The 25986-nt window shown below is 35.1% G+C and overlaps 1 protein-coding gene across 2 annotated transcripts in view; it reads right to left on the reverse strand.

The window, feature by feature from the left end:
* The window catches only part of VWA8 (von Willebrand factor A domain containing 8), a 381976-nt gene that overhangs the window by 202732 nt on the left and 153258 nt on the right, over nucleotides 1–25986 (reverse strand). For both annotated transcript variants that reach the window (XM_007960236.3, XM_073013736.1), the window contains exons 18-20: nucleotides 14875–14981; nucleotides 10835–10941; nucleotides 5391–5462 (exon numbers count right to left, since the gene is read on the reverse strand). In XM_007960236.3, the coding sequence (XP_007958427.3) occupies nucleotides 5391–5462; nucleotides 10835–10941; nucleotides 14875–14981 (286 nt within the window). The remainder of the gene's footprint in view (nucleotides 1–5390; nucleotides 5463–10834; nucleotides 10942–14874; nucleotides 14982–25986) is intronic.

The raw sequence follows: 25986 nt of genomic DNA on the forward strand, positions 1-25986 counted from the left end.
GTAATGCATGTGACAGCATGCTAAAGTGATTCTGTAATATACAGCATTATACCCTAAGTGACCCTCAAACATGTATATTTTCACGGTACCCTATCCCACTTGGCAGAAAGGCAGCAATTCTGCTGTATTTACTGGAAAGACTATGTGCTGTGGCATAAAATCTCACACAGAAAATAGAAAGGATTTTTAAAAATCAATTTTGTTATAAATAATGGGCAGGCTACTTTATTTTACTGTGACAAGTGGTGCTTGTGGAGCTGTTTTTAGCTTCTCAACAGATGTAAAATCTTTCTAGTATCATAGATACTTAGAAAAGATAATATCTGCAAGAAAAAGGTGAGATTGGGTTTAATAAAGATGATAAACTTTCAGATACCTCAAAATCAGCACCCATTCTCTTTAATTTCCTCATTGCCACTGGTAACAGAGCAGTCTTGTAAAACATCTCTAGATATAATTTCAAGTGTTGAAACATTTCTTTCATAGAGTTCAGCCAGTTTCTAGTTTGCAAACAGAAGGCTGTGTAGACTGCCTATATCTATAGACAATGCATTAGAAGGAGAAAGAAAGGAGCCTGATCAATTGCTACACATGATTAATTTACTTTAAAAATAAATATGTGATTAAAAATAGGCATTTTCACAGGGGGCTGTCACTTTGCATTTGACTGAAAACACCATTGACACTACCCCAGGAGAGCTCAGAGTCAATTGTCCTCCACCTATTACCTGCACCTTCACTTGCCTGTCTTTGTGTTCTTTGATTGTCTTGTTTCAGAAGACAGAAATAAGGGTGAAGGTGAGCAGGTGCATCGAATATGAAGAAAAGCATGAAATACCATTGACCAATGAAGCAAGGCATTTGTAAAGCTACTGAAGAAGGACCTGAGTTACTATCACTGCAAAAATACACATTCCCAAATAAATAACTCTCCTAGATGATCAGCACTCAGAACAGCACAGAGAAAGAGAACACATGAACTCTATGCCAGTTCCCAGCAAAGCACAGCTCTGTGGGGTACTGCATTAGCCAAAAAATGCTACAGGTGGCTCTGTACTCCCTTGTACCCACCAAACAGAAGCAGCTAAGAGTCTAACCATAGAATATTGCTCAGATCTTAGCACAGATGTTACCTTATGAAAACACATTAGAAAGGAATTGAAGTTGGCTAAAGGATTCAAGAAGTTCTATTTAGATTTTAACCAGCCACCTTGGTCCAATTTCCACCCCCTTGACCTGGTAAATGCAAGCACAGGCAAAGTTATGTATAATTTAATTAGCTAAATACTAATCAGCACTTTATTATTAGAAATTTAAAAATAATTAGCATTTCATTATTCTGTCTTAGTGGTAATGCTGCCAGTCTCTGATCCTGTCATTTTAGAACTATATCCAATTGAATGGACTACTTAACTATTTACTCTCTTGAGTAGGTAGTCCCTAGATTTTATCTAATTCATTTGTCTCCTTCACTTAAAACAGCTGCAAGCTCAGAGAAGAAGAAATTTCAATTTGTCTTATAACCCCCTGAAAACAATCCAACTGAGCCTAAATTTTAAATTCATATTACTTCTAAGTCATTTTGGCTACTCATTAGGAATTTACTTAATTAATTAGTTAATTTTTTTTTTTTTTTTTTTTTTTTTTTTTGAGACAGAGTCTTGCTCTGTCTCCCAGGCTGGAGTGTGGTGGTGTGATCTCAGCTCACTGCAGCCTCCGCCTCTCAGGTTCGAGTGATTCTCCTGTCTCAGCCTCCCAAGTAGATGGGACTACAAGCACATGCCACCCCACCTGGCTAATTTTTGTATTTTTTTAAGCAGAGACAGGGCTTTGCCATGTTGGCCAGGCTGGTCTCAAACTCCAGGCTTCAATTGATCCACCCACCTCAGCCTCCCAAAGTGCTAGGATTACAGGCATGAGCCACTGCGCCCAGCCAGGAATTTATTTCAGATAGTCCTCTAAAATCTACTAATGAACTTAGCAAGTATTTGTTGAATGTCTATGGTATGCAAAGCATCTGGGAGACACAAAAATAATGAAGACTCTTTATCTCTCTTTCACAGAGATGGTGGGTAAGCGCACAAATCTAAATCCCAAAAGAAATCTGTAAGTGACCTATCACAGTTCAGAGAGTGGAGTCAAGCCTTCAAGCCATAGTGTTCACGAGGACTTTATTACAGAAGCATATTGTAGAATATTACAGCCAGAGAGACCCTAGAAAGTATCTGTGCCAAGTCTATAATTTTATAGATAAGAAAAAGAAAAGCCCCTAATTAGAAGGAATAACTATTTACTCAGTATCACATATCAGTTGATACCACACACATCAATTTACTCAATAACAATTTACTCAACTATCACAGAGAGTTAAAAAATCTGAAAAAGAAGGTAGGTCTTTGGGTACCCAACTTATTCCTTTTCCATGATGCCACATTGCCACTCTGAGGTTAAGAGAATGTGAATAGGCAAAGATTAGAGGTTGAAATATAACACTGAAAATAAAGTATGTTTGGGAAACAGAGTGTTTAATTTGTCTCAGGACAAGCATTTACGGGGAGAAACCAGATGCCAGGCTGAAAGTAGAGTAGGATTAGATCATGGAGGACATCAAATGACAGTCTAAGAGAGCTAGACTTTTCCACTATATAACATAATGAACACAGGTGTAGCATAATTTACTTACAAAAAAAATGCTCCTTCAACATTGGTATTATAATGTAATACTGATGGTCTTAGAGGTTTATAATGAAAGAACAGAAAACTCTTCTGATATGAAAAGGGCCAGCTAAACATAGAAAATTATACTGAATACAATCTCCCTTTGTAATTTCTTCTTTCTCCAAAGTGGAGAGTGGCAGGATAGGGGTACAAGATGGCAAGACAGTGTGATCTGCTGACCACAGATGGCTTTTGCAAAAGAACTGGTAAGTAAAAGTTTGTGCCAACCCATGGCTCCTGCCTTGTTCTTCCTGGGGATCTTCAACTTGAAGGCTCTATCTAGCTGAATCCTGAACCAGTCCTAGACAGGCTTGAAAATCGGTGTACTTGTCCATCCTTACCAGATACTGGAGTCCAACCATCTACCTGTGGAGCTGTAGCTGCCCTTCCTTCCACCCCACTGCCTAGTTCTTTGCTCTAATGCCTTGTTCCTTTCGTTAGGACTGGAAACAAACGAGAGATAGAATATTAGATTTTATGCCAAGGTTTGTACAGCACCCTAGGACAATTCCAAAACACTTTCACAGTGTCTGCTTCATTCATCATAAAGCAGAAGGAAACCTCTGTTCTACTTCACCCTTTACTCTGAATCGCTCTCCCCAATCCTCCAGAGGTTAGAACATGCTTCCTGTCTCTGTAGTTACTGGCGAGGCATTAACTTCAACCTTTTAACCTAGAAGACCCTCCTGAAACTATAATCTATTACCTGCTGAATTGTAAGTGCTACCTTTGCCAAGAGACCAACTGCATCCAACCCACCAAACCCTTAGGATAGCAATACCATAAGAGAGATTTCAAAACCACTTGGACACCATACCTTGACCTCTAGGGATCTTCCTTTTGAAAACCTGCACCTTAGAAAAATTATTCCTCAAGCCCCAGTTCTGTATAGCCTTGGCAGGCCATTCCGGCGATGGCAGAAGTTCTGAAAAGGACACACTGAGTGCACCAACGTTTAACTTATAAAGAGTTTGTGAAACTCTTATAAGAAATTTACAAAGTACTTTGGGCTATATACAACCTGAATGTCCACAGAGCCATTGTTTTTCAAAGTGCGATGAGAATGTGACTTCCTGGGTTTCAATATCAAGAGCCAAATTCTGACTGTTAACTGATCTTCATCTTCCCACTCTGGTATATAGGCTCATGTTTTACTGTTCAGTGAAGAAAAATAGGTAGGACTTTTCAAATAGTGGGAATTAAAGGGTCATAAATAATTTATTGTTCTGCTTTTAATTCTTGTTTTAAAAAATGAAACAACAGAATATTACTTTTAAACTATACAGTGATACACAGGTATTGAGCTGACAGAACTGAGCACTGTGTGAAGTACTTCCCACACATTATCTCATGACATCCTTACATTAGCCCAAAGAGACCAAACTATTTTTATTCCCAGAGTAGACATCAGGAAACTGAGCCTCAGTAAGATAAGCAATTTGCCCAAAATCACACAACCACATGTGGAAGAGTTGCTGTTGAGCCTCTAATCATCTAACTTCCAAGCCTATGCTCTCAAATCAATAAACCACCCAAATGGCCCATTTTTATTTTTATTTTTAAATCAGTACATTAAAATGATAAGTTTGAGAGGCTAAATATATAAAGAATATGTATTATTTTTGTAAGTACAAAAAAAGAAGAAAAAATAGAAACCAAACTTCAGAAACCTGGTTACCCTTAATTTAAGACCAATTTAAAAAACCAAAAGTGCTATTCACTGTGAGCCTGAAAATTCAATAGAGGAAAATTATCAGGACCCCGTAAACCTAAAATTTTCATACGTTCCTCCATAAACATACACTGAGCGCCTACTATGTAAAAGGTACCATGCTAGGAGCTGAGGATAGAGATAAATAAGAAAAACACGGTCCCTGCTCTCAAGGGACACATAGACAAGTTGCAAAGACAGGCATATGGTATGACCAGTATGATAAAAAGGAGATAAAAGGGAGTAGAAGCAGGAAAAACCTATTCAGCCAGGGACAAGGGAAGGTCTCTCTTCCACAAGTTAAAGGGAGGGTATATGGGAAGGGGACAGGAAGTTCTCCGTGCAGAAGGAAGAGCATGTACCAAGGACCAGAGCAGAGATAAGTAACTGAATAGATGAGAAACTGCAGAGTGCCTCAAAGCAACACAGAGAAAGAAGGGGCCATGGCTTAGGACTAGAGGGGTGGGCAGAGGGTGAATCCTGTAGGACTGTACACCATACTGAAGACTCAGACTATACCTAACAGCAATGGGGAGCCAATTTCAGCAAAAAGACAGAGACTCAATCAGATTTTAGTTTTACAAGTATCAATCTGACTACAGATACTACAGAATGGACAGCAGATAAGAATGGGCATAAGGTGGGGATGGAGCTATCATAGGAAACTATTGCTGTAATCCAAGTGGCAGGTAAAGATCACTGGGGCTAGAGTGACAGATGTGGACAAGAAGAGTACATACTTATAAGACAGAATGGACAGAACTTGATGAGAGAGAGAATGGAGGATGATTTAAACCCTGAGGTAATTTTGAAGTCTGGAAGATAGCAGAGTCTCATCCTTTAATTAAACCAGTCATTTAATAGGGGGAAAAAAAAACTGATTCCAACAAGAAGAAACTTACTGCTTTCAAATTGTTACTATCATTTTTTCATTGGTACCTAGATTGTAGCCATAACTCACCTGGTTGCCAACCAATAATAAGTGTTCTCCAAGGAGAAAGTCTTTCAGCATGTCTTCCATCACTATCATGTGCTAGAGAAAAAGGAACTAGGGGTTAACTGTGTTTTGTACAATCAAGGTGAAACAAGAAAGTTAACTATAAAGATATCTTTATAGAATATAAATATCTATTATAATAAATAATAATCAAGCGATTTGATGTGACCCAAAATTAAATCTATGGTTATAAGTAAATTATATAACCATTTAGGTCACTGATATTGAAAACTTGAAATAGTTCACCTGAGCAAGACTAAGCAACTAATATTTCAGAGTTTTTAATAATTCAACTCAAATACTTTTTATCTATTATACTGAGTAAAGTTGGCTTATAATTTAATATAATATTTAAATTGACACTTGCTAATGTAAATATACAAAGGCTTCCTAAAATAACTGTACACTTCTAGGGAACATTTTACATTGACTTGTTCTTAACCATTACCTTTAAAGCTATGGATAGCTTCAGAATTAAAAATATACTATTTACCTTCCACACTTTTTAATTTGAATTATGACACAATATAATAAAAGAACAAGATTAAGGTTGTTCACAATAGCCACAGAGGAAATTACATTGCTCTTTCGTATCTTGAAAAATAAGACAACTGTAAGTAGGTCATGCGGGTTCTTTGGGGCTGGGAAGAGATCTACACTCCAGTACAATTAATATTCCTATTACTTTCTCTTGGTTTTCTGTATCAAATCCATAACAGCTTCGTAAGTACTAAAGTTATTGAAGTTTCCTATTTGTAAACAGTCAAATCAATCTTTTGCATCTAATACATGCTGCAGATATTTTTCTAGTACATCACTTGCTTTGTTTTTTCAATTTCATTTATGGTGCTTTATATATATTGTATAATATACATATAAATTATATATAGTATAATATACATATAAATTATATATAATATATAGATATAAAATATAGATAATATATAATACATACATATACACATATACACAGAAATGTTTCTTTTTACTTGTCAAATTTAATAGTATTCTCTTTCAGAGTTTCTTTCTTAGAAGAAAAACTGAGAAAGTGCTTTATCGCCTTCAGGAACAAATGAGTATTCCCTGATGTTTATCTTGGTCATTTTTAATCTCAAAAATGCTTTCAGATACGCCATGGAGCTAGAGTTTTAATAAGGCTTGAAGTGAGGTGAGTATATAACTATTCTTGAACACTTTTAAATGGATATAAGGTGTATGCTTTTAAGAATAAAAAGAGACACTATTAACAATTATGCTGAGACAACAAGTATAAGCAGAAACTATGTTAAGCAAACCAAGATGTACATCATTTTAAGCTGAGTTCTGGTGGGAATATAGTATGGAGACCTCTTCCTTTTCACTAAGATGGAAAGTCAGTGCCAATTCCAGAAAACACTAAGTTCTTCCAGTAATAAATGGGCTAATCTACGTTGAAAAGTTGGAGTAAGTACCTGAATAGCCTAAGGAAAAAGCAATGTAAATATCAAAAAATAATCCAAACTATATTTGTGTTCTTCTTTACAATTCTCATGTCCTCCCACTTCATGCCCTCATTATATCTAACTCGATTATTCAAATCAACAAACCTTAGCTAAGGCTAAAGTCACCGCCAACACAATTCTCCTCTTAGCCTCTTGACCCACTTAGTACTGCAGACAATTTCTTAAAGGTCTCCTCTCCCAGTTATCCATTTCCCCTGATTCCTTCCTACCTCCCTAACAATTTCTCCCATAGTTTTCTGAGCTGGATCTTCCTGTAGCAATTCTGTCTTTCTACCTTCTTACATGCTTCCCTTTGTATTCATGGTATGGGGCAGGTTGTGACTACTCGTACCCAGGCACCCACCTGAGGGTTGAGGGAGGGCTGTCTGCAGAGTTGGATACCCACATGTCAGCATTCAAAGACCTACCTCTGACCCTGCTCTCCTTAAATCCTCTCATCTAGCTCATGGCTTCAGTTACCAACTCTACACCAACCTTCAACAGCAAAACTTTCTTCCTTAACTACAGCCCTCTATTTCTGAATGATCAAACCACTTTGTTATTGCCCTGGCACCTAAATTCAACACATCTAAAACTCAACTTATTACTTTCTCCTGAACTTCATTCTTTATCCTGCCATCTTTTTCTCCAGTTAATGGCATCATTTTCTACCAGCTGACCAAACTTCTACCATCAGCACCCTGCCCTCCTCATTCCTTTCATATCAAGATCCAACTAAACAGCACCTGAGTTGTTAAGCCACTAAAAATCAACTGCATCTACCCTTTCTTCTCCATCCCCACAGTTTTAAGGTTTTTATCATCTCTGGCCTAGATTCGTATCAGCTAATTAGCTTCTCTAACTTCAGTCTCTCCTTAAGTCAATGTGTTCTTACAGTCCTGACACTTCTTTGTTCAAAATTTGTCAACTCATTTCTCAGAATTCCTTAAATGACTCCTAATACTTCAGGAACAAAGGTCATTCCTTACATTTGTGGTCTAGTCTCCTCATCTCCTACTACTCTCCTTCTATACTGTTTCCAACCATGGGCATGATTTAGAATAATGTTCTGCTTACTCTTCTATTTACTTTTTCACCAGACATTGTGCTCCCTGAGAAAGAATCTCTGCCTTTCATCTAACACAAAGTTCCACTGACTTGATCTCCTAAACAGCCCTGCAATGTGTCCTCTCCGCTCTGTCCCCACTGTCTCCTCTGTAGTTCAGATCCTTCATAAATTTCATCTGGACTACTGCAATCACCACCTAACTAGTTTCTCTTTGCCTTGGTTCTAACTCCTAGACAACAATAAAGAGTAAAAGCAAAGTTAGCCAAAGTACAAATGTGCTTAAAATCTTTCAATAACTTCCTCATTCTTCTAAATAGAATCCAAATTCCTTAACTACTAGGACTGAAACGATCTCACTCTTTCCTCATTCACCAGACTCTTCTCCTGACACTCTTCCACCTGCAACCTCAGCTTCATACCAGTGACAGCAATTTATATATAGCTCCCTAAATGAGCTACTCTCTCATATAACTAAGTCTCTGCTAACGCTGATCTCGTTGCCTGAGAGACTCTCCTAATTGTGTCTGGTTGACCAATTTTCTATGATCATCCCAATCTGGGTCAATCAACCCCATCAATGCTACCATAAGTAAACTGCACATACTTCCACCACACTGTGTAGTAACTGTGTGTACCTTCTTGCAGATTAAGAACAACTTGAGCCCTAGAGCTACATACACTTGTGCGTGCATTTTGATCTCTGTATCCCAATACCTTAGGACAAGGCCAGACTCATAATGGGTATTTTTAAATTCTTACCCATCTAAAACTCCTTAGGCCTATTAAGAGGCTATTAATTTCTCTTTCCTCCAACTTCTCCTTACTGCTGCAAGTGTAATATTCCTTAATGGAAGGCTTAATGAAGTAATACCCTTTATCAAAAACATTCAAAATCTTACTCATTATTTTATTAATCCACTCAACACATATTTACTTGGCAGTTACTACGTGCCAGGCACTTTACTATTTGCTGGAAATATTAAATAAAGAAAACAGGGCTGTGCCTTAGTGATATGGAAAAACACATTTCAAAAGTCCATTTCAACACAATGTGGTAAGGAGACAACAGGGCATAGAACAAGATGATACAGAAGCACCTCAGTCTGCAAGAGGCACTGACTACTGCTTCAAAGATGAAGTACAGCATAAAAGGAAGTAATAATATACACAATGGAAGCAAATTTAATCAAGCTACTGTCCACAGAATTGGTGCAGCTAAAAGGTTTTCATTAATGGCTAATTCATAATGCTTTAAGAAGAGAAGGTATGTTTGGAGATAGCTTACGAAAAGTCTTTCAGGGCCACTGTGTAAAGTTCATGGCAGCCCTGCGTCCTAAATGTCCATGTCACAAACACCATGGCAACAGACATTGTGTTCAAGGGCACAATGGTCTTTCCTGCTACTGAATTTCCTACATTCTTATATCCTGTGAAGTCTTTTCAATCTTTGCCACCAAGGAGTTTTTCAAATTGTCATTTATAACAGTTTCCTGGCTCTTTGTCTCTTTGTTCCTTTCCACTATATGAATAGAGTGTAATACTATCAGTGCTTGGAAATAGTATGTTTTCTCATAATCATGTTTTTGTCTTTGACAGGCAAGATTTTTTTCTACTTTTGTATCTTATAAGTAACTTTATTTTCTGTTCATTTGTCTACTGATTGTGCAAGAGCATTAATGCTCCAGAAGAAAAATAAAACATTAGTTAATTGGCTATAGAGTAGATAAAAATCAAATCAAGGTTATGCTCTTTTCTACGCCATACAAAATTATTAATAGTTTTGACAGGTTTCAGAATTTTTAACCAAGATTTTTATTAAGATAATATGTCTAGATACCTATAAAGTTAATCTAACTTAAAATGTATTATAGAAAATTTTAAGTAGGTGTTTTACTATAAAATACATAGCCACTTGACAGAAAAGTTGGAAAAGAAAAAATTTTTATATTATAGGTAATTTTCTCTAAAAAAAATTCTTATTAAAGTAAACATCTACAATAAAGTTTTCTAGATACAAACTTCTACATCTTAGTGGAAGGTCCATAACTATTGGCTAGTTTACAAGGACAGCCTCTACCATCCTCCTTGAAAAAAGAAAAGGAAGTAAAAGAAAAATACCAGGAACTTGAAGGAAAAAGAAGAGTATGAGAAAAAGGATGCATAGGACATATCCTTCTGAACTACTTAAATCTTTTAACAAGCAAGTAAAAGGATGATAGCTCTGTTTTGTGTTTAATTTTAACATGTTTATTTTAAAAATTGTATATAAAATTACATATATAATTGTATGTGTGTGTAAAAAAAAATATATATATATATACTTTATTACCCTAATCATAGCAACAATTCCTCCAATTTTTAAGTATCTTTGGAAAAAATTTTCTGTTTTCTGTCTTATGTCTTAACAAAAGATGTTCGGCCAGGCGTGGTGGCTCATGCCTGTAATACTAGCACTTTGGGAGGCCGAGGCAGGCGGATCATGAGATCAGGAGTTCGAGGCCAGCCTGGCCAATATGGTGAAACCCTGTCTCTACTAAATATACACAAATTAGCAGGGCATGGTGGCGCATGCCTCTAGTCTCAGCTACTCGGGAGGCTGAGGCAGAAGAATCGCTTGAACCTGGGAGGTGGAGCTGAGATCGTGCTACTGCACTCCAGCCTAGGCAACAGAATGAGACTCCATCTCTCTCTCTCACACACACACACACACACACACACAAAATGTTCAACACTTCATTCTGCATCATCTAATTAAATTTAGGAAATCACAAAAATAATTACATGTCAATTTCACTTGAATTGGAGTTTACTACCATAATTTAAGTGATTTATCCAAGAACACAAAGCAATACTCTTACCTGAATGTTGTCATAGAAAAGAACATCAGGCACTTTCATTTTCTCGTGTGCATTATAGATAGGAGCACTAACAGCACCAATCCTCAGAGTTCCAGATGTTACTTCACCTAAACATTTCACACAGGACAGATAATTATTCATAGCACTGTCCTCAGAGATGCCAAGCCACCCAACATAGAACGCAGTATAGCTTCAGCAATATCTGTGGATTTTAATTTAACATCTAAAGAAATAAGCTTGAGAGTAGTAATAAAACACCACAGCTCTAGATACAAAATGCTCCAAAAGGTAATAAAGTTTCTTTAAAACAATGTAGATAGAAAACAGTATATATATATATAATTGTGAGAAACTAAAAACAAAAAACAAAAAACAAAAAAAAACCCCAGAATACAGTCAAGCCACCTTCATAAGCTTGTTTGGTCAGAGACTATAACACATACATAAGTTAAATACACCTAAATTCAAAAGCTCCAAAATACCTTGAATATTATTTTTTAGTGTGCACCAATTCAGAAACCCCTTAGAATAATCTCCTATAGCTCTAGTAAAAAATACAGATGAACTAACCTACCACAGAACTCTTAAATTACTATTTTCAGCCAAGTGCAGTGGCACATGCCTGTCATCAGCACTTTAGGAGGCCAAGGCAGAAGGATCACTTGAGTCTAGGGGTTTAAGACCAGCCTGGGCAACACAGAAAGACCCTGGCTCTACAAAAAATTTTAAAAATTAGCCAGGCCTGATGGCACATGCCTGTAGTCCCAGCTACTCAGGAGGCTGAGGCAGGAGGATTGCTTGAGCCCGGGAGGTTGAGGCTACAGTGAGTCATGATTGTACCACTGTACTCCAGCCTGGATAACAGTGCAACCTTGTCTGTGTCTCTCTTTATACTTACATATACACACACACACACACACACACACACACACACACACACACACATAGAACCTGGGAGGTGGAGACGAGATCGTGCTACTGCACTCCAGCCTAGGCAACAGAGTGAGACTCCATCTCTCACACACACACACACACACACACACACAATGTTCAACACTTCATTCTGCATCATCTAAATTAAATTTAGGAAATCACAAAAATAATTACATGTCAATTTCACTTGAATTGGAGTTTACTACCATAATTTAAGTGATTTATCCAAGAACACAAAGCAATACTCTTACCTGAAAGTTGTCATAGAAAAGAACATCAGGCACTTTCATTTTCATATATGTGTGTGTGTGTGTGTGTGTGTGTGTGTGTATTCAAAAATTAGCAGGGCAGGGTGGCGCATGCCTCTAGTCTCAGCTATTTATAAATCACTTTGGATAAATTTATTGGATAAATCACTTAAATTGTGATATATATATATATGTATATACACACTACAAATAAACATAACAAAATGAATATTTTTAAATTACTATTTGCAATGTTGGTGCAGGAGGCCTATATTTTCAAATAATCACCTAGGTGATTTTCATACCCAGCTAGATTGGGAACCTCTGTCTTATGCAATTATTTTGTAATAATTATTATATTATTCCTTATTTGCTTTAAATAGGTTGACCTAGAATAGATTATGAGTTCCTGGAAGCCAGAAAACTAAGTAATAAAGCTCTTGAAGTCAGGGAACATATCTGCTACGTATTCCCTACAGTAACCAGATACCCATGACATGTTCACTGACATGTTTCAAGTTCAATAATAATATTAATAACATTAATAGTAGCAGGTATTTTAGTAATGCTAATTATTACAATGATAGACGCTATCATTTATTAAGGACCTTCTATGTGCCAGATCCCTAGCTAAAGCTTCACCTCATTTTTTTTCTCATATGATTTCATGTAATTCAAAGAGGAAAGAATAATGAGAATACTAAAAACATACACTATGTAATTTTCTCAAAATCACCCAGCTAATATGAGTAGAGCTTAAAACAGAATTTAGTCTAGTGTGACATTCTTTCTACCACATGGGATATATTTAAATATATACTCCAAATAACATTCCAACCTGTGGAAATACTTTAGCAAGCAAATACACAATGCCTTAAACAATTCACCCATCTTTTTTTTTTCTACTTCAAATAAGAAAATTACAGTTTGTTTCTCCACTAGAATGTGACTTTTGTGCTAAGCGTTTTGAAAACAATGGAGAAAAGCAATGCTTGCTTCTATGGAGTACTGTGAACAAGTCTGAGCTAAAAATAATCGTCACCCTGTTTAATCACTGCAAAGTGCTACACATTTGACACAGCACAGTAGATCTTAACAGTAACTTCGCCCTTCAATAGATCCTTGCCATTTTCCTTTTATTTACAAGTTCTACAGGGAAGGAAAACCATGAGCTGTAACACTGAAAGTTTACTATTTATTTACTACCATTAGGTCTCTGAAATAGACCCAGTATAAAACTGTAAAGGGAAAGAAAGAGTAGGGATATGGCAGTGAATCTACTATCTAGTTGCATGTTGAGATGGCACACATAATTTCAGATTCAAACAGCATCTGATGCTATCTATAGTTTAGTTTATGGAATATATCCACTCAGTAGATTTATGGCTTAAGGACAAGTTTATTCACTCAACCAATGTTTATTGTTAAAACATCAACCTCAAAAAGGGAAATGCAGTCAGAGAATGGTGATGTTAGCACTTCTGTGGGAGAAAGTTGGCTAGCTATCTTCTAAGAAACCCACAGAATGGCATTATTTTGGTAAATCTGTCAAGGTTCTCAGCCTAGTAGGCTGACTGATTTTGTCATCACAACTGAGGGCAAATCTAACTTTCAGGAGAATATTAAAGATACATATTCTGGTTTCTCTATATGTATATTCTGATGTAAAATCAGAATTGCAAAATATTATACGACAATTGTAACTTTCACATGGACTGTGATATACTGGTTGCCATAACCAGCATATTAATTGGAGGGAACCTGTATGGAAAGCCAATTCCTCATCAGAAGGTTGTTGTGTGAACATGGAGAGTTAATTAAATGAATTCTTCGCAAGAGAGATGGCCTTAAAGATGAATGGAACCAGACAAGTAAGAAGTCTCTTCACTTAGGCTCCTTATCCCCTACACGAGGCTTAGATGGGCACTGCTAACACTAGCCAGTAACCAAGACCAAACAATCGGCAGTCTGAATGACAGTCGTTCTTTGGATATTTAATAGATTCACTCAAATAATATTGAGAATACAGTATTATTCCTTTTCTTTGAGTTGACTCTGCGTATCTGTATTCAGATCCCTCAGTATGCTGAGTTTATAATTTGACTCTAAAAAAGTCATCTTATTTTCTCAATACCAAATTCTTGTCTCAGTGCAGCCCCAATGATTAAAAGCATCTGCTACAAAGAAAACCACAATAGTCCCTTTTAAAGAGTGGTCACACATTGGCTGCTTCAATAAAATAGGTATTTACATTTTTAAAAAATTGAAAATCTTTCGTTGTGTTCTAATTGAAGAATAGAAAGCTTTTAAATAAAGAACTAAATCTCCCCAGAACTCAAAATTATATTTATGGCTATTCAGAAGAAAAAGTACCATAAAAGACAATACAGGTGGAAATGGAAGGAATAAGATGACATGCATATTCTGATTATTATTTTAGTTTGTATCAACCTAGGAAAGTTTCTCCAACATATTGGACATCGTTGACCCTCAAAATGTAAATGTGCAAAGAAAACAGCATTCTAGATTCACTGGTGAAATACATTTGGAAAAAGTACATTTGTCAAAATTAGACATGTTGATTTATAGCAGGAATTGTCAGAGTATCAATTAGCATCAATTGTGAGTCTTAAGGGTCAGGGGAATTGTATCTAGTATGTACTGAAATGAAGTAAATATTCTAAGATTTTACTTGTGTTTTTCAAACTTAAAAAAAATCAGATTCATTTCTTCAAATTAATATATAAATCAAAGTAGATGAAAACCAAAAACATTTTTAACTGGAATTAAAATAAATAGCATCAAATGTTTGCTAATTATTATTTCACTTTAAAAAAAAGAGTCAAATCAAATACTTACATTTGTAATCCTTCAGTTCTGGCTCCAAATTGTCATCAGTATTTATTTCTATTGTAGCATCTGCCAGATTTTTTTCTAATGCTGACCTAGCAAGACTGGGTAAAAACCTGGAGGGTGAAGAGGGAGGAAGGGGGAAATGCATAAAGTCAAAGCTTTCTGCTATTCTTACACACACACACACACACACACACCCCCCGTACTAATTACAACCAATTAAGGAAGATCAGTCTGGATCTGTAAAATCTTAATCAAACAAAATTTTAGAATAAATATAAACTTTAAGTATGTGTGAATTAGATGTTTGTGGAATCTCCTTTAATAAGTAAAACTTATTTGTAATTAGCAGTACTGATTTATGTACAACAGTTGGCAAAATAAAAGTTAAAATAATATGCTTTCTTAAGTAGAATGAGTATACTGGCTTATCAAATTTTCTTAGGTAGATTAAACAACAACATTTGGCTGTTCTAGGTTGGCAATCATAAATTCAAACCAGTGGAGATGGATTAATGAGATTTTCTTTACTTTCTAACATAAATTTCTGAATGAATTTAAGATTATCTAGCTTGGTTCTTCCTTCTATTAAAAAATGTATCTGCTTATCTATTCTACATATATGTTGTCAAAACAACAATCTAGTGAGTGACAGTTACTCTTTAAAGAGATTATGAGCATCATGTGCTTGAAGCATGAAACACAGTTTCCCACCCACACAAATAAAGTTATAGCTAGAATTTATGGTCCCAAGTGAGCCAACAGATATGATTTTTAATCCATGGTATTCATGGTTTAACTACACCACTTTAAATTAACCTCTGTGTGATACAATATTCCAAATAAACATAGTAAGAACATGCCACTTTTAAACAATTTGGGTTTTTCACAACTCTAAATCTTTGGTGGTGGTTCCTACAGTCTTGAGTATAATCTCTAATAGTGGAAAGGCTGGAGAGCGTGAGGCAGCAAATAGAGAAGCATGTAAAGAACTGTCAGGTTTCCTGTCCCTATAAAATCCCAGTCTACATATCTGACATTATCTCTTACCTCCTGCCTCATTTTGGGCCAGGCTATGATAGAGGAAATTACATAGCTCTATGCTAGTAACTCCTCAGTTCAGCATCAAGTCAGATTTTGCTGCTCATCTCTGAACTTTCATCATAGTTCTTAGATCATTGCCTCGTTCAAAAACCAAGTCCTCACCTTATCTCCCAGTCCAATAGCTGGGCTTTTGTCCTGTTTCCTGAGCCCTTGTCTTGGCACTCTGCTTGACCTTCTCTTACCACTATCCCACAAACTAGAGGCTGGCTTGGTAACATTAGGCCCTGCAGCTGCATCCCCTTTACTTCCTATCAGAACACCCCAACTGGCATTGACTATTTTCAGGCTTAGAATTGTTTGCTACTCCCAGGCATCCCCAACGTGTATACAGTCTGCCTATCAACACATCTTAATGCTGGCCCTGTGTGGAAACATTTCTACATTACACTCCAAACCCTGCAGAGGATAGCAAATATCACAAGGGTGCCTTCCCTTCATCAGTATTGGCAGGCGTTGCTTGCTAATAGGGCATTCTTTCCTGCTGAGATTGAACACACTTCACCATTATTCTCAATCTAGCGCCCAGACAGCATTATCAATCAAGGTACCAAAGAAGTTGAAATATATTTACATCTAGAACATTCTCAGCTATTGGCCCATCCAACAAATGAGGAGAATGGAACATATCAGGTGGTGTGAGGCCAATCCTAATTTTTTTCCGAGATTTTAAGGGACTTGTTAACTGTTTCCTTTCCCATTGCTCACTGATATTTTCTACTTATTTTTTTCCCTCTCCTCCCTTGGCCTTGGTAAAATAAGCAAATAAATGAATGAATGAATATTAATCTTTACTATCCTAGCTTCCCAAAACCAAAGCAAGCGCATATCCTGTTGCAAATTTTCCAAGTGTACTTATCACTATTATGAACAGCCTGGTGTCTTTTAAAAATAATTATTATATTTATCATATTTATTCATTTTACCAACAAAATATTGGAAAGGCTCTAGTCTCATTAGGTCTTGGTTATAAGAAAAACTGAAGAAAGATTCAGCTACACTCTGGGAAAGTCAGAAAGAGAAGTATAGTAGTTATGCTAAGCTAACTCAAATAACTGTCTTTGTCACAGGAGTGGGATAGGATCTTTAGATTAAGGAATAAGATAGGACTTCTCAGGATGGTAGCAGAGAAGTCTGTTAAGGATCAGGGTATACTCAAATCACCAGCGCTAGGAAGGAGGGGTATTATTTATAAGAGTGAAAGAAAAAGACTGAGGGGCCCTGTGGATACTAGGCAGTCTTTGACTTCTATTCAGAATATAATTGAATAATTTGTACCTGTGATTTTAAATCTTAAATTTCCAAATAGTATTGGAATATTTAAGATAATTTATGGTACAGCCTATTTATAAATTTAATTGGTTATATTTGTGCATTAATTACTCAGGAAGGTTTTGTTAATTCAGACATCCAAAGTATTTAAAAGGAAACAGAATATATAAAATTTATTAACCATTTCAAATGTTTAAAGATATTTTATTTAGCTGAGTTTTATAAATGGAACTGGACATTTTTCAAAGGCTTTTCAAAGTGATTGTTAATATCTGCTAGACTTATAGAGTTAACTGAATGAACAGAAAAGCCTAAAGAAGGTCTCGGTTTTTTAAATTATAGCACTATAAAACTGAATGCCAGTTTCTAAAACCAAAAATAAATCCCCAAATAGTCTTTCCTGCAAGCAAAACCATTCTTCCAGACAACAAAAAATTCACATCAACATTTGATTCTAATTTTAACACTGTGTATGATTAGTTCGATCAGACTTGTGATTTTTTAAATTAATTACTAACAGCTTAAACAATGAAAATTTTATACAGATGTTATTCACTTTGCTTATTTATTTATTTATCCACAGGTGTTGATCCCAAATCATTTTTCATCCAAAGGGAATTTCTGACAACTGCATGCAAATTGAGTTTTTGACAAATAGGATAATTTCCTCATTACTTCAATATCAGAAACAGTTAATCTTCATTTCTCATTAAATTCTTATAACTCGGTCTAAAATTTCTGTGCTAAAGGATCAACAGAGAATTGAATTTTGAGGATCACCTCAAAATTTTCCAGAAGTAAATAAATTAATGAAATACCAAACACTTGAATGAAGTAGAACTCTTATTACAGAGAACTCTAATTTTTCTACAATAAAAGTATTTTTGGAATGCAAATTAGTTGAGAATTTCCTAATCTTCTAAATTCTTCCCTCTAGTTCCTTAGGTTTTCAAATATCTAGAAAATGAATTATGCATCAAGTTCTGAACTGATGTTCATGGTGTAGGGTATGAGGATGAGGTACTTGGGGAATTCATCAGATAAAAATTGCTGCAATCTCAATTCCATTGGCATAAACATATAAATGATATTTTAAAAATTACATTAACAAAAAAAAGTCCAGCTAATATTTATAAATTCAATGTTTAATAAATTTAGGTTAATTTCTTTTGGTTTTTGTCTGCTTCATACTTTGTGAAAATAAGTTATATCAATCTTTGTTTCAAAATTTTCCACAAAATTCAATTGCTTTTCACTGATTCGATATAAAATGAGTTTAAAAAAAAAAAATAAAATATTTTATGAATCAATAATTTTGGGTTCCTTCCTGCCACTGTGCTATTCTAAAGAGAAAGTGAGTAAGAAGGTTTTTGAGTCTGCAGCCTTGCTAAACTCAACAGATGATGCATAAACAAAATAGCTGTTTTCTATTCATTTCTAGTTGAAAGGGTCATGGAGTGGTTACATAATAGAGTTTTTTGTGGTCAGCTGATAACACTGGAAAAATTAGTCAACTATTTGATACAGTGAATATGCATGAGAATGAAAAGTAACCAATTTTTGTTTTTCAGTTTTTTAAATTATGAAATATTTCAGTATGGCAGAAAATTAAAGAGAGTATTATAGAAAATTACAAAGACTATTAAGCATTCTATTCCTTTCTCTCCATCTCTAGATGTTTCTAACCAGTTTCTAACCTTGAAACTGGTGTGTATTTGTTGTCCATATTTTTATATTTTGCCATGTAAGTATGTATGAATAAAAAATATATTGTACTGTTTATCATATTTAACATTTTTTACAAATCACAAATCACATCATACACTGAATCTTCTTTTGAAACTTTTTTTTACTCAGTATTAAGGTGTTATGGTATGTAACTGTAAATATATGCAATTTACTTCATTTTAACTGTTGTAAATTATTTTACCATACAAATATATCCATTTATATATTCATTTCCTACTGATGGACAGATGGGTTGTTTCCAATTCTTCATTATTACAATGATACAGTGAACATTCTTGTATATACCTCCTTATATACACATGTAAGTCTATCTTTAAAGTGCATATCGATAAGTGGAATTGTCAAACTATAGAGTAATAATATATTTAGGCAAAAAAAGTGATGAAACTTCCATCCCAATAGCAGTGACGAAATTACATTCCTCTCCATTCACAAAAAATGTTACTACAAGTAAAAAATTTAAAGTATAAAACGGGCCGGGCGCGGTGGCTCAAGCCTGCAATCCCAGCACTTTGGGAGGCCGAGACGGGCGGATCACGAGGTCAGGAGATCGAGACCATCCTGGCTAACACACCCCGTCTCTACTAAAAAAATACAAAAAACTAGCTGGGCGAGGGGGCGGGCGCCTGTAGTCCCAGCTACTCGGGAGGCTGAGGCAGGAGAATGACGTGAACCCGGGAGGCGGAGCTTGCAGTGAGCTGAGATCCGGCCACTGCACTCCAGCCTGGGCGGCACAGCGAGACTCCGTCTCAAAAAGAAAAGAAAAAAAAAAAAAAGTATAAAACGATAGCTGATTATTATTTTAAATTTCATTTCACTGATTATTGAGGCTGAGCATCTTTCCAAATGTTTATTGGTCATTTGAATTATTTAACCTTTGCATAAGTATCTATTCATCCTTTGCCCATTTGGAGTTAATTCTTTTTTCTAATTAATTTGTAGTCCCTGAATGCTACTCCTTTCTTAATCAAAAATCACGCAAAACATCTTTCCTAGTTTGTGGCTCATGACTTATAAAGTACTTTATAGTGTCATGGATTTTACCTTTTTGTGTGGGATAAAGTGGAAAATCTTTATTTATAACCATGTATTGACAAGACCATCCATTCCAAAATTGATTTGCAATGCTACATCTTATATACTGAGTTCTCACAAATATGTGGGTTTGTTTCTGTGCTCTGTATCTATTCTAATAGTCTATTTGTTCTTCCCTATACCAACACCATACTATTATAATGAACACAGATTAGAATTAATACTGATATCTAATAGGTTAAGTATACCCTCATTAATCTTATTCAAAATTTCTTGGCTATTAGTAGCCTATTATACTTCCATGACAATTTTGAGATCAGCTTGTCAAATTCACTATAATCTTGTGGGATTTTGACTAATTATATCTACATATCAACTTGGGGGGAAACAGTTTTACAATTCTAAATCTTCCATGTATTTGTCTTCTTTTATAACTTTGAATAAAGATGTATATTTTTCTCCATTAAAGCATTACATGTCATTTATTAGATTATTCTTAGGTGTGCAAAGCTTTCTACTATTATTCTGAATGGAATTTTTTAAAAATTTTATTTCCTCATTGATTGTTACTGGAGTATAGGAATGTCATTGATTTGGGAGTATAAAGTAACCTCACTAAACTCTATTTGTTCTAAATAATTTATTTGTATTTTCTCTTGTATTTTTAATGTAGCTAATCATATAACCTAGGGCAAATGTACTTGCTAAAAGTGCTGAAAGACTGTTCTTGTTTTGTTCCTAACTCTAAAGAAAATGTGACAAGCATTTTGCCTTAAGAATATTTACTGTAAATTTGTGGTAGATATTCTTTATCAGATTCAAGAATTTCCTTTCTGCTCATAGTTTACTAAGAATATTCCTGATTTACTAAGTTATATTTGTTTTTGCCTTGGCTGGCTATTGAGTTGTATCAAACACTTTTTCTCCATTTATTAGAATATTTTTTCCTCAACTAATAAGATGGTGAATTAAAAAATAGAATATCAAACCTTGACATTCTTGAGGTAATTCCAAATTGCTCATGAATCTTTAAATATAATATACCTATATTTGAGATAAATAAGAAAGATAAGTTTTAATAGTCTGAAGTGAAAAGAGAAAATATCAGAAATAACATTACCTTTTTCTGATTGATTGAATGTGTCCTCCCTAAGATTCACAGGTTGAAATCCTTTTGCCTATAGTAAAATTGTCAATTAAAAATACAAATTTAGGTCAGACACAGTGGTTCATGCCTGTAATCCCAGCACTTTGGGAGGTCGAGGCGGACGGATCACAAGGTCAAGAGATCAAGACCATCCTGGCCATCATGGTGAAACCCTATCTCTACTGAAAATACAAAAATTAGCTGGGCATGGTGGTGCACGCCTGTAGTCCTAGCTACTCAGGAGGCTGAGGCAGGACAATTGCTTGAACCCGGGAGGTGGAGGTAGCAGTGAGCCAATCATGCCACTGCACTCCAGTCTGGAGGTAGAGCAAGACTCCGTCTCAACAAAAAATAAAAATTAAAATTAAAATAAAAAATAAATTGAAAATAATATTCACTGTATGTGGCTAGCCAGTTCTCCCAGTACCATTTATTAAATAGGGAATCTTTTCCCCATTGATTGTTTTTGTAAGGTTTGTCAAAGATCAGGTGGCTGTAGATGTGTGGTCTTAGAATTTCTGAGTTCTCTATTCTGTTCCATTGGTCTACATGTCTGTTCTTGTACTAGCACCATGTTGTTTTGGTTACTGTCATCTTGTAATATAGTTTGAAGTCAGGTAGTGTGTTGTCTCCAGCTTTGTGGTTTTTTGTTGTTGTTGTTGTTGTTGTTTCCTTAAGATTGTCTTGGCTATACAGGCTCTTTTTTGGATAGTTTTTCCTAATTCTGTGAAGAAAGTCAATGGTAGTTTAATAGGAATAGCATTGAATCTATAAATTACTTTGGGAAGTATGGCCATTTTCATGATATTGATTCTTCCTATCCATGAACATGGAATGTTTTTCTATTTGCTTGTTTCCCCTCTAATTTCCATGAGCAGTGGTTTGTAGATCTCCTTATAAAGGTCCCTCAGTTCCCTTGTTAGCTGTGTTCCTGGGTGTTTTATTCTCTTTGTAGCAATTGTGAAAGAGAGTTCATTCATGATTTGGCTCGCTGCATGCCTGTTGTTGGTGTATAGAAATTCTAGTGATTTTTACACATTGATTTTGTATCCTGAGACTTTCCTGAAGTTGCTTATCAGCTTAAGAAACTTTTGGGCTGAGACAATGGGATTTTCTAGAAATAGGATCATGTCATCTGTAAACAACGCTAATTTGACTTCCTCTCTTCCTATTTGGATGTGCTTTATTTCTTTCTCTTGCCTGATTGCCCTGGCCAGAATTTCCAATACTATGTTGAATAAAAGTGGTGAAAGAGGGCATCCTTGTCTTGTGCCGGTTTTCACGGGGAATGCTTCCAGATTTTGCCCATTCAGTATGATATTGGCTGTGGATCCCATCCTTATACCTTATACAAAAATTAACTCAAGATGGATTAAGAACTTAAATGTAAAACCCAAAACCATAGAAACCCTGGAAGAAAATCTAGGCAATACCACTCAGGACATACGCACAGGCAAAGACTTCATGAGGAAAACCCAAAAGCAATTGCATCAAAATAAAAAAATGAATAAAAGAGATCTAATTAAACTAAAGAGCTTCTGCACAGCAAAAGAAACTATCATCAGAATGAACAGATAACATCCAGAATGGGAAAAAATTTTTGCAATCTATCCATCTGACAAAAGTCTAATATACAGAATCCACAAGTAACTTAAACAAATATACAAGAAAAAAAAACCACCCCATTAAAAAATGAGCAAAGAACATGAACAGGCACTTCTCAAAAGAAGACATTTATGCAGCCAACGAACATGGAAAAAAAGCTCAACATCACTGATCATTAGAGAAATGCAAATCAAAACCACAATGAGGTACCATCTCATGCCAGAAAAATAGCAATTAGTCAGAAGTCAATAAACAGCATATTCTGGCTAGGCTGTGGAGAAATAGGAATGCTTTTACCCTGCTGGGTGGAGTGTAAATTAGTTCAACCATTGTGGAAGACAATGTGATGATTCCTCAAAGATCTAGAGGCAGAAATACTATTTTACCCAGCAATCCCATTATTGGGTATATGCCCAAAGGAATATAAATCATTCTGTTATAAAGATACATGCATGCTTATGTTCGTTGCAGCACTATTCACAATAGCAAAGACATGGAATCAACCCAAATGCCCATCAGTGATAAACTGGACAAAGAAAATGTGGTACATATACACCATAGAATACTATGTAGCTATAAAGGAATGAGATAATGTCCTTTGCAGGGACATGGATGGAACTGGAAGCCATTATCCTCTGCAAAATAACACAGGAACAGAAATCCAAACACCACATGTTCTCACTTATAAGTGGGAGCTGAATGATGGAAACACATGGACACGTAACGGGGAATAACACACACTGGAGCCCTTTGAGGGGGATGAGGGGAGGGAGAGCATCAGGAAGAACAGCTAACAGATCCTGGGCTTAATACCTAGGCACTGGGTTGATCTGTGCAGCAAACCATGGCACTCCTACGTAACAAACCTGCACCTCCTGCACATGTACCCCAGAACTTAAAAGTTGATGGAAAGAAAAATAAAGAAAAAAATAAATAAAATGCATCTAAAAACGATTCATGCTAGGATCTTAATGTTACCTTGATAGTAAAAGGTATGATTACTATAAAATTGTTCATAATTTGAAATTACTCATAATTGTTCATGATTTGTTAATATTTTACTTAGAATTTTTGCATCCATTCCATGAGCATTTACAATTCAATGATTTATAATTTTCCTTACATAAGTTATTCTTATCTGCTTTAGATGTCTAGGTTATACTAGACTCAAAGTGAATTTCTATGTTTTCACCATTTCTCTATTTTCTGGAAGTTTATTTAAGGCAGGGATTCTAAATTCCTTGACAATTTGGTAAAATTTGACAATAAAACCACTCAGGAATAGTCTTTTTTAAAGGAAATTTTTTAACTACCAACTTTATTTCTTTAATGGTTATGGGTCGATTTGAATTTTCTATACATTCTTGACCAATTTAGGTAATACACATGATTCCAGAAAATTTTTTTTTTAGTATGGTTTTTATAAATATTGACTTCATCTTCAGTTATGCTTTCTCCTTTCCAAAATTACTAAATTACTTATTTGTTCTTCCTCTCTTTTACATTAATTAAATTTACCAAGGCTTTACCTATTAATATTCTCAAAGAACCAACTTTTGGTTGGACTAATCTTTTCTAGGATTGTTTTGTTTTTTAGTTCATTAATTTATGCCCTTAACTTCATTATTCCATTCCATCCGCTTTCTTTGGGTTTAGTCTGTAACTTTTTACTAACTTAAGTTGAATGCCTGGCTCACAAATTTTCTTTCTCTATTATTTTCAAGTATGTGAGTTTAAAACTTAAAAAACAAAGTTACCTTACATGTATCATTCAAGTATTAAAATTCAGTTTTGGTCATGAGTTGTAAATATTTCATAATTTTCATTCTAATTTCTTCTTTTGATATCTGATTTTAATTTTCCAACTAAATGGGCTTTTAAGTGTGTTTTTTGTTATTGTTATGAATTCTGTTGCTTTTTGGTCCACAACAAATATTTTTTGCTATTTACTGAAAAACCAATTTTATTTATTTATTTATTTATTTATTTATTTATTTATTTATTGAGACAGTCTTGCTCTGTCACCCAGGCCGGAGTACAACGGCGTGATCTTGGCTCACTGCAATCTCTGCCGCCCGGATTCAAGTGATTCTCCTGCATCAGCCTCCCAAGTAGCTGGGATTACAGGCACATGCCACCACATCCAGTCAATTTTTTTTTTTTTTTTTTTTTTGCATTTTTAGTAGACACAGGGTTTTACTATCTTGGCCAGGCTGGTCTTGAACTCCTGACCTCATGATCCACCCACCTTGATCTCCCAAAGTGCTGGGATTACAGGTGTAAGCCACCACGCCCAGCCAAAACTGATTTTTTATCTAGTTTATGTTCAGTTTTTGATACATGGTACAAATGTCTCACGTGTCCTTGAAAACATGTATATTCATTGTCCACTGGGTACAAAGTCCATTATATCAAGTTTGCTAATTGTTTTGGTAAATAGCTTTACTAACTCTTAGAATACATGATCTGTCAGTTTCTGAAAGAAGTGAAAACTCCCATTGTAACTGTTGATTTGTCAATTTATCCTGTCTTCAATTCTGATTGTTTCTCTCATACAGTGCTCCTTCTTAGGTATAAATGGCTAAGAAATATTAAATCTACTAAATGAATTTTTTGTTCACCTTCTTCATCCCTAATCATGCTTTTGGCCTTGAAGTATATTAATAATAATATGTTTCTTCCCTTTTGGTTAGTATTTGCCTGTTCTTCTTACATCTTCACCTCTGATCTTTCTTATTATCTTTTAAATGTGACTCTTGTAGCACCATATAATTGGTCTTTGTCTTTTAAAATCTTAATCAGAATCACTAACTTTTATCTGGAAAGTTTAATCTTGTGTAATATTTGTGCTCACTTCTAACATTTTGTGTTTATTCTATTTTTTCTCTCATTTCTACCTATGTTGTGTTGACAGGTATAACATTCCTATTTGCTTATTTCTACCACCTCTGGATTTATTTCCTTTTTTATTTGTGGTTAACCAAAATTTACACACACATACTTGAAGTAATGAAGTTTAAAATTATTCAATACTTCTATTCTCTTCTTAACAGAAGAATCTAAGAATGCATTAATCTCTTTTTCCAGTTTCTGTAAGTTTTTAGTTTCACCCTGTTGTTAAATACTTCCCTATATTGGTATTCATTTTTATTAGTTTATTTTTCATAATACATTTAGATTTAACAATATATTTGCCTACTTCCTTTCTC

The sequence above is a fragment of the Chlorocebus sabaeus genome, chromosome 3 (assembly GCF_047675955.1).
Source record: "Chlorocebus sabaeus isolate Y175 chromosome 3, mChlSab1.0.hap1, whole genome shotgun sequence".
NCBI lineage: Eukaryota > Metazoa > Chordata > Mammalia > Primates > Cercopithecidae > Chlorocebus > Chlorocebus sabaeus.